Raw genomic sequence first — 17156 nt, 5'->3', positions numbered from 1 at the left:
CTCATAAATCATAAAAGAATTTGGAAAAAAATTAAAAATATATATATAAAAAAAATTAAGTAAGTAAAAATTGAGAAATTAAAAAAAAAAACATTAGCAAAAACTAGGAAAAAAAAAAAAAAAGAAAAAAAAAATTAAAAACAAATTAGTTAAAAAAAAAAAAAAAATTTACGAAAATAATTAAAAAAAAAAAACTAGTAAAATTAATATTAAAAAAAAACAAAAAATGTTAAAAAAAAATTATCTCACAAACCATAAAAGAAATTGGAAAAAAAAAAAAAAAAAACACAAAATTAAAAAATATATATTTATATATATAATTAAGTAAAAATAGAGAAATTAAAAAAAACATTAGAAAAAACTGGGAAAAAAAATAAAAACTAACTAATTTAAAAAAAAAAAATAGAAATTAACGAAAAAAATTAAAAAACAAGTAAAATTAATATTAAAACAAAAAAAATAAATTTAAATTATAAAAAAAAAAAAAAAACCAAAAAAAGGTGTATTTTATATTTAAAAAAAAAAGTGTAATTATTTTTTTTGTTAAACATACATATTTTATTTACAAATAAAAAAAAAAAATTAAAATCTATTTTTTTTTTCAACAAGTTTTTTTTTTTATTAAAAAAAAATTATGATTTTTTTAAACAATTATTATTATTATTATTATTATTATTTTTATTTAAAAATACAAATGATTAAAGTTACATTTTATACTTTAAAAAAAAAAAAAAAATTAAACCTACATTTTATATTTTTTTAAAAAAATAAAAAATTAAAATTAAAATTTACATTTTTTTTAGCAAATTTATATTATTAAAAAAAAATTATTATAAAATCACAAACCAATTTAAAACAAACTTATTTTTTTTTAATTTAAAATTAAAAAAATTATTATAAAAAAAATTTTAAAAGTTAATATTTTTTTTTGTTTTTTTTTTTAATTAAAAAAAAAAAAAAGTCGGTTGCCATTTGCCCAGCCCATGGTGGCGCGGCGGTGGGCGGGCGCGGCGGTGCAGGCCACTCCGCCCACCGCCGCGCCACCACGGGCGGTCGAGGGGTGAATGGTCGATTCCGGGAATACTAGCTAAAATTGAGAACAATTAATTATAACTAATTTTTTTTGCTTAATAAAAAAATTGTCAAATCAAAATTAAAAATCTTTTCATTAACATTTATAGGTAATGTCATATAATTTAATAAATCTTTTAATTAATAATTAAAAAATGATTACTTCATAATTATTTTAAAAATATTTTTAGATTATCAAAATTCATAACTAAAAAAACCATGCGCCCACAAAGATTACCTGTTCCAGCAGTCGAAGGGAACGGAATATTTCTATATATATCTTTCCTTACAATTAGGTCTTATAACGTATTGACATTTGGTTGATCCTAAAATTATAGATTTTAATATATTGCAATTTCTATTTATACCATGCGCCCACTATGATTACCATGTTCCGGCACCGGAAGGGAACGGAATATTAAGTCAAGTCTGAAGGTAACGGAATATTTGTTATATGTAACTCTCTCGACATCGTAATCATAACAATGAGTGCTCTCACCGAATCCACGTAGTTTTGATGGTGATATAAGTGGAAGGATGGGCGGATAAAGAACGACAGGTTCAAACAGCTAGAAAATATCTTAAATTGGCATTATAGAAACTTACAATTAATGAATTGCCAGTTTGCAATGAGGACATCCTTCCATTGTTTTGGTAAGAAATTTACCTTTCTTTTACGTTGCAAATTTAGGTTGATTGCAGGCAGGCCACTCCGCCCACCACCGCGCCACCACAGGTGGCCGGGGGGCAAATGGCCACCGATTTTTTTTTTTAAATTAAAAACAAAAAAACAAAAAAAATATTAACTTTTAAATTTTTTTTTATAATAAATTTTTTTATTTTAAATTAAAAAAAAAATAAGTTTGTTTTAAATTGGTTTGTGATTTTATAATAATTTTTTTTTTAATAATAAAAATTTGTTAAAAAAAACGTAAATTTTAATTTTAATTTTTTATTTTTTTAAAAATTATAAAATGTAGGTTTAAATTTTTTTTTTTTTAAAGTATAAAATGTAACTTTAATCATTGGTATTTTTAAATAATAATAATAATAATAATAATAATAATTGTTTAAAAAATCATAATTTTTTTTATAAAAAAAAGCTTGTTGAAAATAAAAAATAGATTTAACTTTTTTATTTTTTATTTGTAAATAAAATATGTATGTTTAACGAAAAAAATAATTACACTTTTTTTTTTAATATAAAATACATATTTTTTTGGTTTTTTTTTTTATAATTTAAATTTATTTTTGTTTTTTTTTTAATATTAATTTTACTTGTTTTTTAATTTTTTAGTTAATTTTTTTTTTTTTTTTTAAATTAGTTTGTTTTTATTTTTTTTTCCCAGTTTGTTCTAGTGTTTTTTTTAATTTCTCTATTTTTACTTAATTTTATATATAAATATATATTTTTTAATTTTGTTTTTTTTTTCCCAATTTCTTTTATGGTTTGTGAGATAAATTTTTTTTAACATTTTTTGTTTTTTTATTTTTGTTTTTTGTATATATTTTTATATTTGTTTTTTAAATAATCAACATTTTAATCTTAGTTTTAGTAGTTTTTTTTTTTTTTTTTTTGTTAATTTTTCTTTTTTTTTTTATCTAGTTTGTTTTTAATTTTTATTTTTAATATTTTTTTCTTAATTTTTCTATTTTTACTTACTTAATTTTTATTTTTTTTAATGTTTGTTTTTTTTCTTTTGCCAATTTTTTTGTATGGTATAGAAGATAACCTTTTTTTTTCCCATTTTTTTTAAATATTTTTTTTTACTATTTATTTGTTTAATGTTTTTTTTTTTTTTTTTAGTTTTTTAATTCTTATCATTAATTTTGTTTTCTTTTTTACATTTTTATGATTGATTTTCTTTTTTTTATATATTTAATTTTTTTTTTTATTTTTTTTTTTATTTTATGTTTTCATTATTTTTTTAAATTTAATGTTTTTCGAGGTCATGATAAAAAAAGTGTTCTCCCAACATTAACACTTTTCGTTTTGAGGGTGTTTTTTAGATAATTTTTGGGTAAAAAATTGATTTTGACCGCCATTTTTAAAACATGTTGAAAATTTACCCAAAAAAAAATGTGTTATTTCAGCATCAACATTTTTCATTTTTAGCACTGTTTTTGATGTTTTTTCGGGGTTTTTTTTGGCCAGAGTTCCCGTTTTGAGTTTATAGTTCCCATTTCAAAGTTTACATTGTTAATATTCCTGTGATTTTGTTTTTATTCATCTTTTAGGATCATGTTATATAATCCCACTATGTTGGAACAAGTGAAAGTCCAGTTTGAAACTTTATCTTGAAAAATATTTTGGTTTCTTCCTAACCAAATATCCCAAGAGACCAAGAAAGGAAGATTTGGAAGCTTTGTAGAATGAGTTCTATTTCACCATGATTCCCAAATTGCTTAAATAGTTTCTCCCTACCACCTAATTGATTTCCAATAATTGATATACCTTATTCCAAATTTAGATTATTGTAGAACAATGTAAAAATAAATAATTAATTGATTTGATTCTGTATTATTCTTGCATAATATACACCAAACTAATCCCTAAAAAAATCTTTGCTTAAATTGTCTCCTATTTTATTATGCAACAAACACCACATAATTTTTTTCTTTTGTGACGCTTTAGATCTCACTCTTAGTTCATTACTCAATTCTATACTTTATGCGACTCTTATGTAAATTATTTCATAATTACTATAAATTTTGTTAAGTATCTATATTATATATAAGGGAATATAAAATTTATTTCTTAATTATCTTTATTATTGTTTTAGGAAACATCTATGTCATTTTCAAACATATCTTAACACGATCACTTTTATTGAATTTATTCATTTAGTTAGTATCATCAAACTTTTTTTCCTTCCTTAGTAATCAGTAACACTTTCTATTAATATATGTATTATAATATATTATTATTATTATTATAATATTAATAAATAATAATAATATTTGTATTGTATTATTAATAGTATTATTAATTATTATTAAGTATAATATTCAATGATATATTTATTATTTTTGAGGATTTACATTCTAGGATTGATTATGGTTTTGTTTTTTTTCATTTTCTCTTCCAAGCATATATCATATCCGAGGGTTATCAAGAGAAAATATAGATGAGACAATCACAACATTTTTTTGAGACACTTCCATTATAGAAGTTTCTGAAACATTTTCTACTTCCTTGTCACTATCCAAATGACCTGATTGATGGTTGTGTTTGTACCTAATCATTGACGGATCCAAACTTACATATTAGCCTTTACTAGGTTCAATGAGGCGTGAACTCCCTTTGTTGAGGGATGCTTTGACTCTACATGAGGCTAAGCTGAGATTGAAGGTGTTGCTTTGGTAGTAGGGGACGTCTATTGTCCTTTTGTTAAGGGATGCTTTGACTCTACATGAGGCTAAGTTGAGATTGAAGGTGTTGCTTTGGTAGTAGGGGACGCCTATTGTTGGGTGTTTCCGTGATTGTGAGTCACATTAGTCTTGGGTCGTGCTGATCCCCATGAATCTTTCCAACCATGATTTTATTTCTTAGAAATTAGCTGGGAGTAGGCCCCTTACGAAAATGGGAAGGCATCATAAAGGTTACCATGTTGTTGACACGTCTTGTAGTGAAAATTAGTGTTTTCATAATCCATTAGTTGCTAATAAAACCTACCACTGCATTTGAGAAGGATTTTATCTTTACTAAGGTCCACTTAGACACATATGTGGATGAATGTGACAATTCCTTTAACGATCCTTTTAGTGTCAGTTTAACCTAATAAGTTTGCCACATCTTTTAAACATCTTGATGAGACAAATGGATGGGAAAGTTGGGGAGCCTTACCCAAAGTGGAGTTGCTAGAGTTGAAATGGAAAGAGGATTAAAATGTGAGAATCATGGTTGAAAAGAGAAAATGAAATGGCCCCAAAACTAGGGTTATTGATCAAATATTTTCCATCTAGATGAGACAAATTGATGGGCAAGTTGGGGAGCCTTACCCAAAGTGGAGTTGCTAGAGTTGAAACGGAAAGAAGATTAAAATCTGAGAATCATGGTTGAAAAGAGAGAATGAAACAACCCCAAAACTAAGGTCACTGATCAAATATTTTATGTTGAAGCACAACAAAAAATCCTTTTAGACAAAAATGTGACACTATATCTTGAATTAGTATTAATAAATATTATTAATATTATAACACTATATAAATTTTTATATACTCATTGGGTATTAATTTTAGCATTATAAATCTTAAATATTAATTATATTAAGTTTAATTATTGAATAATATTAACATATTTATATAACATTATATAAATGTTTATATGACCATTAGGTATTAATTTCAGCATTATGACTATTAATAAATATTATTAATATTATAACATTAGGTAAATGTTTATATGACTATTAGGTATTAATTGTAGCATTATTACTCTTAAATATTAATTATATTAGGTTTAATTTTTAAGAGTAATATTAATATTAAAATATTAACATATTTATTATTATATATAATTAGGTAGAGTCTAACTAATAAAAAAAGATTTTTTTGAGATCCATCCATATAATTTCTAGTAAGATTCTGATTTTTTATTATTTTAAATGCACTTAAGATTGTAATTGCTTATTATTTAAATTGCACTTTCCAATGTATAAAGGTTTTCTTAGATTATTATTGGTGTAGTTATCAGCATCGATCCCAACGAAAAATTCTCTTACCCGTTTCAATTCTAGTTTCTTTTGAATTTATTATGAGGGCTGAGTGTCACATGTGGGTGACACTCAGGATGGTTGAGGCATCCAGAATCTCAGGAAGCATTCATCAGATCACTACATCAACTCAAATTGCTCTCATCCCAAAAAAAGTAGAGGCAGATTCATTTCAGGATTTCAGGCCGATTTCCTTATGCAACATAACCTTTAAGATCATCACAAAGATCATAGCTGAAAGGATTAAAGAGACTTTAGCAACTTTTCTTACAAAGGATCAACATGCTTTTTTGAAGGGAAGGAATATCCTTGATGCCGTCGCTAATACTCAGGAATGTCTGTTTTCTATGCTCTCAAAGAAGTCAGATGCCGCCATTCTTAAAATTGACTTACAAAAAGCATTCGACTGTTTAGACTGGGGCTTTGTAAGATGCTTACTAGCGAAAATCGGCCTAAACTCGAGATCTATTAGCTGGATCATGGCGTGCGTGGAAAATGTGAATTATGCTGTCATTATCAATGGTATGCCTTCTCCATTTTTTCCAGCTGAAAGGGGACTCCGCCAAGGCTGCCCCCTCTCTCCACTTCTGTTCATCTTGGCAATGAATTCTCTAAGCCTTCACATAAACAAGGCGGTCTCAGAAGATAGATGCAAGCCCGTAAAGATCTGTAGGAACAACTTCATCTCTCACAATCTTTTTGTTGATGATGTTCTAGTTTTTGCAATGCTTTGTAGAATGTCGTGGATCTGTCTAAAAGACATCCTATATAGATTCCAAAAAGCTACTGGTTTATATATTAACAAGGCTAAATCTATCCTCTTCCACAATGACAGCAATTTGGAAATGGTGAATTGGATCTCTGACCTGTTTGGAATCGAGTCGAGACCGATCAAAGATGGTTTAAAGTACCTGGGCTTTCAGTTGAAAGCAAACAGTTACTCCAAAGCAGACTGGCAGTGGTTGACTGATAGATTCTACAAAAAGGTCTCGGCTTGGGAATTCAAGTGTTTATCCTTAGCAGGAAGAGTTATTTTAACGCAAGCTGTGCTAACGCAAATGGCTATCTACTGGGCTCATATCTTTTTCCTCCCTGCAAGTATCATCCACAAAATGAATAAGATATCTGCATCTTTTATTTGGGGTGGCAAATCAAATCAACAAAAATATCACCTTGCTAAGATGGAAAAACTCTCTCTGCCCAAGAATATGGGAGGCTGGGGTTTATTGGATTTGAGGACTTTTGGAAAAGCTCTCCTCTGCAAATCTCTGTGGAGAGGAGTTTTTGGGGAAGGCCCATGGAGCTCCACCATCAATAAGAAATACATGAAAGGAAGGGGCATAGAATTCTGGTACAGGAAAGGCAGGATTGGAGCCAAATATGGCTCGGCCATTTGGCTCAGTTTTCGCAAGATTGAGAATTATTTCTTAAACAATTTGAAGTGGAGTTTACAATCGGGCAGCAGTATTCTTATAGGAATAGATCCTATCATGGGTGGTCGGGAAGGCATAACAATTCCAGGGGAGCTTATTATGTTTTTCCACAGAATTGGTTTTTTTACCTGGGACAAGCTCATATCAAAGTGGCATGGTCCACTCCCCATCTGGAAAGAATCCTCTGAGATTGGCATGCCAACGTCTCTGGCTGATCTGTGGCTATCTGTAAAGGCATCGCTATCTGGTTGCGGCTTTCATCGTTCTTCCACAGCTGACTATCTGTCGTGGGCCATTCCAAATGCCTGTTTACCGGTCCAAGTAAAAGATATCTACAAGGATATGATCGGTTTAAAGAATCCTATCGCTGGCTCACTTTTTCCTTTGCTTTTATGGAAGACAGGATGCCCTCCAAAGTTTATTTTGTTCTCATGGTTAGTGTTCTATAACAAAAACTTGACATGGGAAAATTTGAAGAAAAGGAGTTGGCATGGCCCGAGTAGATGTGCTATGTGCGAGTCTTCTGAAGAATCTAATTTTCATATGTTTTTTAAATGTCAATCGTCGTTGCAAGTTTGGCAAGATCTGGAAAACTTATATGGTTTCCCTCTCATTGATTTCGACTCACTTCAGGAAGCTTATTCTTGGTGGAACGGGAAAAAAGATTCATGGAGGCCAATGGTTATTATTGTCCCCTGGTTTTTGTGGAAATGGAGGAACAACAAAATTTTCGAAGAATCAAAGATTCCCCTATTGTCGATAGTGCAACAGATCGTAGCATCCTTTGAAGTTGTGCCAACGAAACATCCCAAGATGAAAAAAAGCAACAGTAAGCCGCATAGCAGCATGGACAAAGGTCTACCATGTGCATTTTTTGATGGAGCTGAGCAACGAAGCGTTTGTGGATGCGGGGTACACATCATTATGGATAAGGATCTTCAATTCTATATTTCTTGGAATGGGGGAAAGGGTACAAACAGTTTGGCCGAGGCGAGGGCTCTTGCTGGCCTTCTCGCATTTTGTATCTTTTGTGATATTCAGGCTATCTCTATTTTTGGTGACTCAAAATCTGTCATTGATCATGTTCTGGGGTCATGCCTCATCAGAAGCCCTCACCTTGCTGGCTGGATGGACCAGATTATGTATTTTTGGGGTCTCATAAAAGACAAATCCATTCAACACATCTGTCGCTCTCAAAATCAGCAAGCGGACTGCCTGTCAAAACAGGGTCTGCTTCTTGATGCAGGTACATGGTCTTTGAAGATTGAAGATGGTGAGAATTCCTGCTTCATCCAGGATTTCTCTATTCCCGGATTATGATCCCATCTATGGTGTTTTTTCTCTGGTTTTTCTCTATCATCTGTTTTGCTGTTTATCTTTTTGACAGGTAGAGGATAATGGCTACTCAGAATCCATGTGATCTAGAATCATATTTAATATGCTTATGGCCTGTGAAGCATATACAGATGTTTCTCATATAAAATAATATGTCTGATGATTATGTTTCAGCCTTGACGTATTCCTTCCCTCGTGGGGGAATCGTTTTTTATTTGCTCAGCTTTTGATATCAGTTTTGTGTCAAAGATCAAGATCTATCAGCTCTTGTTAGCTGTTTTATGTAAAATCTGACCTTTATATTATCTCAATATGATATATTAAAGTTTTTTCGTTCTGTAAAAAAAATGTGGGTACTTGTAAATTCACTGCATTCAGCGCCTTTTTGAGAAAATACGAAACCAACAAAAATCTCAAGCAATGGCATTTAAAATTACTAAGATGTCGTATTTAATTGCCATCAAATTTGGAAATTTAACTGCTACGAATCTCATTCATAACAGGTAATTGAAAAATTTCGCACTTGCGCTATCCCGGGCAGTTTCAGGTTCGAATGATTCTATAATGCTCGCCAGGAATCATGGATGAACAAAAAAAGAATAAATAGGAAAGGAGGAGATGTATCTGTCCTAATCTAATAAGAATAGCCTGAGCCCATACAATTGGGAACGCATTGCCGAAATTGCATTATAGTCAAAACTCATTAAAATTTAACCTTTAGCAAAACTGATTATAGTGGGAACGCTTTGCGTTAACGTGTCAAAGTCCACAATGTTAAGTTTCGAAAACACCTGAAAAGATGTTTCGAAGTCAGCATCCACAATAATCAGCGTCTCTGTTTAAGGTATTCCATCAACTTTCTTTTTCATTATTATTTTTATTTAAGAAAAGATACTTTTTAATTTTCAAAAAGTATTAATTTAATAAGTTGTCGTGAATGTGTAAATGTAATTGACATTTTCTTTGAAAATAGAAAATAGATTAACGGATCAATGTTATATTATGATAAGTTAGTTTGCATTTACTAATCACTCATGGTTGTCATTTTGTCATTATTAATAGGTGACCGTTCAATTAGTTATAATTTAAATCTTGATTTTTTTGGAAGGGAAAAAAATTGACTAGGGAAGAAAATATGTAAAAGGGTGGGAGAAATCTTAGTCTTGCTGGTTAAATATTATTTTTTCTTGATGTGATGGTTATTAGTTCCAAAAAGCTTATAGCAAAAGATTGGGAAGAAGGATCAATGTGTGATTATAAAAATAAGAAGGAGAACCCATCAAGGGATTCTTGGTTTTTATTTCTTCTTGTTTTCCTCTTATACTCTTTTACTTAAAAATTCAATTTCGCAAGAGAAATGGTGGAAAAACACATAAAGGTGCAGACCTTGTCACTAGTTAAGAGCTCTAATAGCCTATGTGACAAAAACTGATGTTTTCCTATGTGTGAAGAAAAGTGGCATTCACTTTTGGTGTTAAATTAAGTTTGAAACTGTTTGTTAAATCTTTGAGTTTAGTTTTCCCTCAAGGCTTCGAGACTAGCTAGTTGTCTGAAAAATTACAGCACAACTGAACCTAATGTGGGGTAGAACATGGCTCACCCTACTTCAATTCCAATATTTTCTAGTTACTATATATATATATGTATATATATATATATATATATATATATATATATGTATATATATATATATATATATATATATAGAGAGAGAGAGAGAGAGATCAATGTTATTGATATTTCTTGCATGAATGATTTAGTGATATGGATGAATTATTGTTGCTATTATATTATTTTATGTATTATCATTGTGTTGGTTATGATAGTAAAGTCTAGAGTAGTGGATTTGTATTCACTTCACTATGGATTTTAAATGAATTGAGAAACACGAGCACACAAGGACTTCAGTGGGGGAGAAATATCATAACACGTGCATTCATATTGGGGGATATATATTAAGGGAAAAGTGACATAATATATTGGGGGATATATAGGGGGTAAAGAATTTTTATATTGGTAGGTATAAAAAATGGAGCTCAAAGTTATTGAAAAAATATGAAAGGGTACAAAAAATGTCAATGAAAAAATAGATACCTGCAACATCTAGTTATATAAGGCTTTTTTAAATTGGGAAGGTGTATTGGGTTCGTATTGGTAAGGGGTTAAATAATGTAATTTTTAGAGGTATTTTCCAATATGTAGTCAAACTAGGGGTATTGTTTAGTATGCCATAAACACAAAGAGGTTCATTAAGTGAAACCCCATTTCATGGGCAATGCACAATAATTTTGAGTATGTGCATGCATTCTTTGTTAATTGCATGTTTTTTGTGTTAACTACATGATTCATTTTCTTTAACTTCCTTTGTACATGCTACCAATGATTTCATGGAGTTTAATGGTGGAATCCCAAAATGTAATTTATGGGGTAAACAAACCATCATGGAATTTTCACTATAATTTTTTTTTTTCTAATAGGCACCAGTAGCTCAAACTTAGGCCATGGTGAGCGGAAATTGTATTAATCATTTGGTTCAATTTTCAGATCTTGGTTAGCTCATGGGGGTAGCTCAAATGTAAATTTTGTTATGAAGTATTATGTAAACAATGAGATTCAAGGTTCAAATACTCCATGGGTCAAACCAACAAAAATAAAATTCAAATCTTGGTTCATTGTATTTTGAGATATATGATTGAGGAAGTCATGCTTATTAAATGTTTCCTCAAATAGGTCATCTTGGTATTTTTGCTAAAATGTTTCTTCTTGGAAGCTCTAAAGGTCGAATCATGGACCATAGTGAGGGAAAATCCAGTTGATCATCTAATTCAATTTTCATATCTTTATTTGTTATATTTTTCAATTTATGCTATATGAAAATTGAACATCTTGAATGCTCTTGAAATAAGTTCAATTTGAGTTTTATGCTATAACTTTTCCTCTAGTTGGTTTCAGAGACTAAAACTTAGACCATACTTACAGGAAATTCCGAGAAATTGTGGTAGATATTTGAGATCATGGTTTGCTATATTTTCAGAGATATTCTTTGAGGAATTTGAGTCTCCTAAATCCTCCTAAAATCATACCTAAAAATAGGTCATCTTGGGATTATTTCCATAACTTTCTATTTGAGCGGTTCCATAATGTGAAACTTGGAAGAGATAGAGAAAAAATCTCAAAATAACTTTGGCAAAAAAAAATATATTTTGGCCCTCTGTAATTTCATGTGGGCTTCACAATGGGAGTAATACCATACCATGTGCATTCATATTGGGGGAATCTATATATTGAGGAAAAAATGACATAATATATTGAGCATATAATATGGGGTAAAGGGTTTTTATATTGGCAGGTATATAAAATGGAGCTCAAAGTTAATGAAAAAATATAAAGGGGTATAAAAATTGTTAATGAAAAAATGGATACCTATAATACCTAATGAAAGTAGGGGATTTTTAAGTTAGAAAGGTGTATTGGGTTTGTATTGGTATGGGGTTAAATAATGTTATTTTTAGAGGTATTTTCCAATATGTCGTCAAATTAAGGGTATTGTTTAGTATGCCACAAACACACGTGATATGTCAGAGGTCCATTGAGTGAAGCTCCCATGTGTAATTTTTGAGCTATACTATGTGAAAGATTGAGGTTTGAGAGAAATAAACAGTGCACACGAACTATTTTATGAAATGCCCCAACGAAATGTGGTTTTGTGGATGGTGGTTAGACAATGTGTGGGAATTGTTTGATAAAATGATTTAGAGATAATGTGATGACCCATAACCCTAATGATACAAAGTTGTATTAGAGTTGATTGTTAAGCTCATGAAGAAGAAAAAAATTGATACTCTCTAACATTAATCGAGCATTAAGGCACCAAGTATGTTACAAAAGCAACCAGAGGTCTGCTTAGCCCACTATAATATGGTCCTACATAATCACAAAGGTTTTCACTGAAAATGTTTTTAAACTAAGAATCCCTTCTATCATTGACTTGCACCCAATATCTAATGTGGATCTTCTTTGGCCATATTTTCCAGCCCTATTAGACACATTGATGGGAGATGAGTAGTTGGTTCCCACAAAACTCAATCTTGACTACATCAAGAAATCTATAGCAAATTAGATCACGGACACCAAGATGAAGGATACATACCATAACAAAGTAAAAATTTGTAAGGTTATTAAAGCAATGTCACTTCTTTACCAAGGAAAGTGACTCACAAGGATCCAAATCGAACAAACCTTCCCCCATTTGATGGGGGGAATTAATGCAATAAACACCACTACTCCCTCACGGAGGAGGATTTCTCAAGGTAGATATTACTAGTCACCCACTTCTTCCACCAAGATTTCTATGTCTTCTTATTCTAATGTTTCATGCATGGATTATTTCCCTTTACGATATTTTTTATGGGCCCTAGAATAATACCTTTTGGAAAATGTTATATGATAAAAGTAAAAGTAGATTTTGATCAAACTAGTTTTCCTAATTTACATAGAATGTAACATTTTCAAATGTATTGGAAGAAAAATAATATTTTTCTTTAAAAAAATAAAATGTCCTTCTAGAATTCAAAAGTAATTTAAAGATCCCCCCCATGGGCTACTAATGTTGATGAGACAGAGACATTGGGGGCAATGTCTGCCACCTCCTAGTTGTAAGACATTTAAATCATGGAGGGGCATGGCCTTCCCCTGCATGCAATGGCATTCAAATTAACAGATGGTGTTTTCTATTTATTAAGGGTAGTATGAAGTTTCTGGAGCTCTGAAGGTGGAGAGGAGGCGAGGGTTGGACCTCAACCTCCCCTTGTTGGCTTTGCGTATTTGTTGAGTTGACGTTGAATTGGATGCTCTAGAATGGGAGCATATTTGTGGCAGAAGGTTGGCATGAGTATTGGGTGCTACAACATAGCTCTCCAGGTGTGAGATGATGCACATGACTATGGGACTTGAGGATAGAATCTGGGATGGTGAGGTTACTAAAGGATTACTTATGTGTGAATTATTAGTCATTTTTCGAGTGTTATTTTCTTTGTTGGTATTTCCATATCTCGTGGCTTAATTCTTCTGTATTAGGGCCAGTGCATCTATATGGTATAACTCAAGTATTGGTTATTAGAAATCAAAGGTCATTCCTTTTTTCTGGTGTAATTGTCTCTTGGGTCTACGTAATTTTGGAACTATGAAATAAAAAATGTTAGTTGTAATGAAAATATGTGGGCTGTTAATCAAGAACAACATTAGCTTTGTGTCAATTTGATTGGTATCTAGATGTTGTGTTGCCTTGCCTATGCATTGTGTCTGATTTCTATTGTTATATTGGTGTATATTTTGGTGTCTTACAGTCTTAGGATGTGTGATGCTTGTCAAGGATAGTGAACTTGATGTCTTTTCTTCTGCAAAATTGATAGAGTCTAATTATTTGTCTGGGGCTATGGAGATGATGTTATTGGTTTAAGGTCGGGTCTAGAAGGTGGTTCATCGAGTCTCTTCTCTTGCTTCTTTGCATGTCATGAGATATTGATTAGATGGTCCAGGTGTACCCCCTATGTTGCAAATATGCCTCCTAGACAAATAATGTGTTACCAACAAGGGGTAGTGATCTGAAAATGGAATGTACTTGTTTAAGGGTGCAAGGTATCCATTTCCATTTATGAAAATGAGTGCATAAATACTCCAAGTTTAAATCTACAAATATGTGCACTTCTTATTTCTAATACAGAGATTGATTGTAGGGGCATTTACCGGATATGTCACCTCTAAAGAGAGGATGAGATCCAGAAGCTACCTGGCACTCTACAGACTTTGCCTAAAGAAATAAAAAGTAAACACTTAGATTCAATTAAAAACAAGACCTTGCTTGAACTTGACATTATGCGGAATCTTAGCTTGAAGAGGTGTATGTCTTTTCTTCTGTTTATGTGTTTTAACTTGATTTTTTTCATCTGATATCAAACATATATATCAGACATATGAGGCAGAAAATAAACATCAAACATAACAGCAAATTTAATAAGGAGTTCACCCCAATCTCATGGGCTACGTCTCCTGTGAGCTCTAGTCAACTAGACTTGGCTCTTTGGGATTATAGCTTGAATTCTTTTACATGTTCCATAGTCAACTCCAAAAGGTTACTAACTGAGCCTATGGGTTTAATAAAACCATATACATCCTTGTCATGGTTGTCCTCTTTGTGCAAGTAGATCTAGGCTCCCTTAGACTTGATTCCTTCAATAGGTGCACTAAGCTTCCCTGAGCTTCTTAATGGCAAAAACTCCTTCAGAATGCTTCAAATGTCTCTGAAACCTCTGCTACTATCTCCAGCACATATCTGAAATAAACAAATGACTGCTCATTTATTCAAAATGAGCATTGCATCCCCAATCTAGGCCTTCACCCGTGGATGGCTCTCGACTGCCTGAAACTTCTCTTTAGCATCTCGGCCTTTAGAAGTCTCCAAATGCTTCTGAAAACACCTTCATTGGATTTAGAAGTTTCCTTACAACAGAAATAGGCTTTTGTTTCACCTCAAATAGATGAACCTAGCCCAGCACAGCTCAATCTCTGAAATGGCCCTGATGGCCCTGAAAGCTTCCCTGAAGCTAAACAGTGAGAAGAATGCCTCAACAGGAAAAACAAGCTGTATAAATGGATTCAGAATGCTGAAAACCTTTAGGAATGACCTTCGTTTCACATTCACTAGCTGCACAATTCCCAATGCAGCTCCCAAACTGATTTGGACCTAGTGGCTCCTGGAACTTCCACAAAGCAAAAACACCTGCAAATGACCTCAGATGGCTATGAAACCTATGCCAATGACTTCATAAGGTCGAAGAGACCCAAAATAATAAAAAAAATTCCTCCAAAAAGGACTTTCCTAGCCAAAGTTATGGCTCATTAAAGTTTCTCCAGTCTGCCCTAGAAAAACTCCAGATAAAATTGGCTAACTGCCAGATAACCCCAACAAATAGGAAATTCCGCCATTTTTTGGAGCGCTATGCCAAATCCTCCACCAAACTCTGACCGGACCACCAAATGTAACTGTTTGGTGTTAAAGCACATGTGAATGCATTTATAACACTGGTAGTCTTTCTCAGATTGCGCGCCCAAAATTGTGGTTGACGGGCAGTCTAACCGTTGTTTAACCCGAACATTGGGGACATGTGACCACCACGTATTATAACCGTTGAACGTTATTAGCACCGACGGTTTAGTAGATAGGCCTGTGGTCTTGTGCTGTGGTCTCATGAGTGGGGGTTGGCCCCCTTCGGGCCCCGCCTTAATACAAACCAAACTTTATAAAATATTTCCGCCACCCATATAACAAATATAACCTCGGTGGCGCATTGGTAAGGCGTGGTTGTTGTGAACTGTAGGTCGTGGGTTCAATAGTCAGAACTCCCAAAAATTTTAAACATGTGCCCCAACATACTAGCTGACATCATCTGGGCCATGTGGCGGCCTTCGAGCCTGCCATGTGGTAGCTTGCCATTCGCTGCCCAAAACAGAATATTCTATTTTAATTTTTTATGAAAACATTCAAAATTTCAATGTTATTGGACCATTCTTCTTTTTGGCATAACTTTCTCATACGACGACGATTTTTTGAGCCATTCATGGCGCCGAAATCAAGAAGACGAGCTCTATTCAGTCGTTTAGGTTCAAACTAGTTGTGAGCACTTTCATTTTGACCATTTTACGACACTTAGTCCTAAGCTCCTGATCAGGTAGGTCACAACGACCCTTAGGGGAAAAGAGGGGCAAGGCTTTTGCCATGATTCGATAGCCTCCTACTTTAATTCCATTCTGCTAGAGATGAAAAGGGAAATTAAACAGTTAGAGACTCAAGCAGGGATTAAGCGCCAATCCCATTCTGACTCTAAGCTCATTGAGAATATTTTGAAATGGGTTCCTAATCCTAGTCACACCAGGGGCAAGAAGAAGCAGTACTTAAATTAAATTGCCCTTTACTGAAAAATGAAAATATTTATGGGTCGAGTGGTTAAGGATAAGAAAGTAGAGAGATATAATGTCTTCTCCTCCCTGGGATACATCAAGCGGTTTCTCAGAAACTAGAGGTTTTGCTTGGATAGGATCATTTCCCAACTAGCACACTTAGAGGGCCACATTAAGTGTGATTCTTACATTGGCAATGTTATGGAACTTGTTGTAGCTCATTCTAACACAACTTAAATATCAAATATCTTCAAGAAAGTTCCAGCACAAGTTTAAAATTTTGCCAAATTTGATAGCACCTGGCATGATACATTTACCAGGTTATTATTTACATCTGAAGTGATTGATGGGAGCTTTCTTGAACCTAATTTCGGAGTAACAAGGGGCTCTTGCACAGCATTTCCAAACTCAAAACCAACTTGTTTTGGAGAATTTTTCATCTATGGATAAATATTAATTCCCTAGATAAGTAGCCATAGCTAGAACAACAATTTAAAGTGTTTTAGTCTTTTCATATAAGCAATAGATAAGATGAGAAGATGAGAAGACCTACTTGTAGTTACGCATTCCTCTCGTCTCCCTTGTATCGATCATGTCACTCCTTCCCATACTTAATATGCTTGAGAAGTACTTGTAAACACAACAA

General features: G+C 32.2%; 1 protein-coding gene across 1 annotated transcript; it reads left to right on the top strand.

The window, feature by feature from the left end:
- The first annotated feature begins 5863 nt into the window (after positions 1-5863).
- LOC149248763 (uncharacterized) lies at positions 5864-8539 on the top strand. Its single transcript, XM_089450988.1, has one exon. The coding sequence runs from the start codon at positions 5864-5866 to the stop codon at positions 8537-8539; it is 2676 nt and encodes an 891-aa protein (XP_089307114.1).
- The last annotated feature ends 8617 nt before the right edge of the window (positions 8540-17156 follow it).

The sequence above is a fragment of the Pinus tabuliformis genome, chromosome 7 (genome assembly GCF_031772625.1).
Source record: "Pinus tabuliformis cultivar Carrire ecotype Pingquan chromosome 7, CPIR1, whole genome shotgun sequence".
Taxonomy (NCBI): Eukaryota; Viridiplantae; Streptophyta; class Pinopsida; order Pinales; family Pinaceae; genus Pinus; species Pinus tabuliformis.
This window is presented reverse-complemented; position numbering and strand designations above follow the sequence as displayed.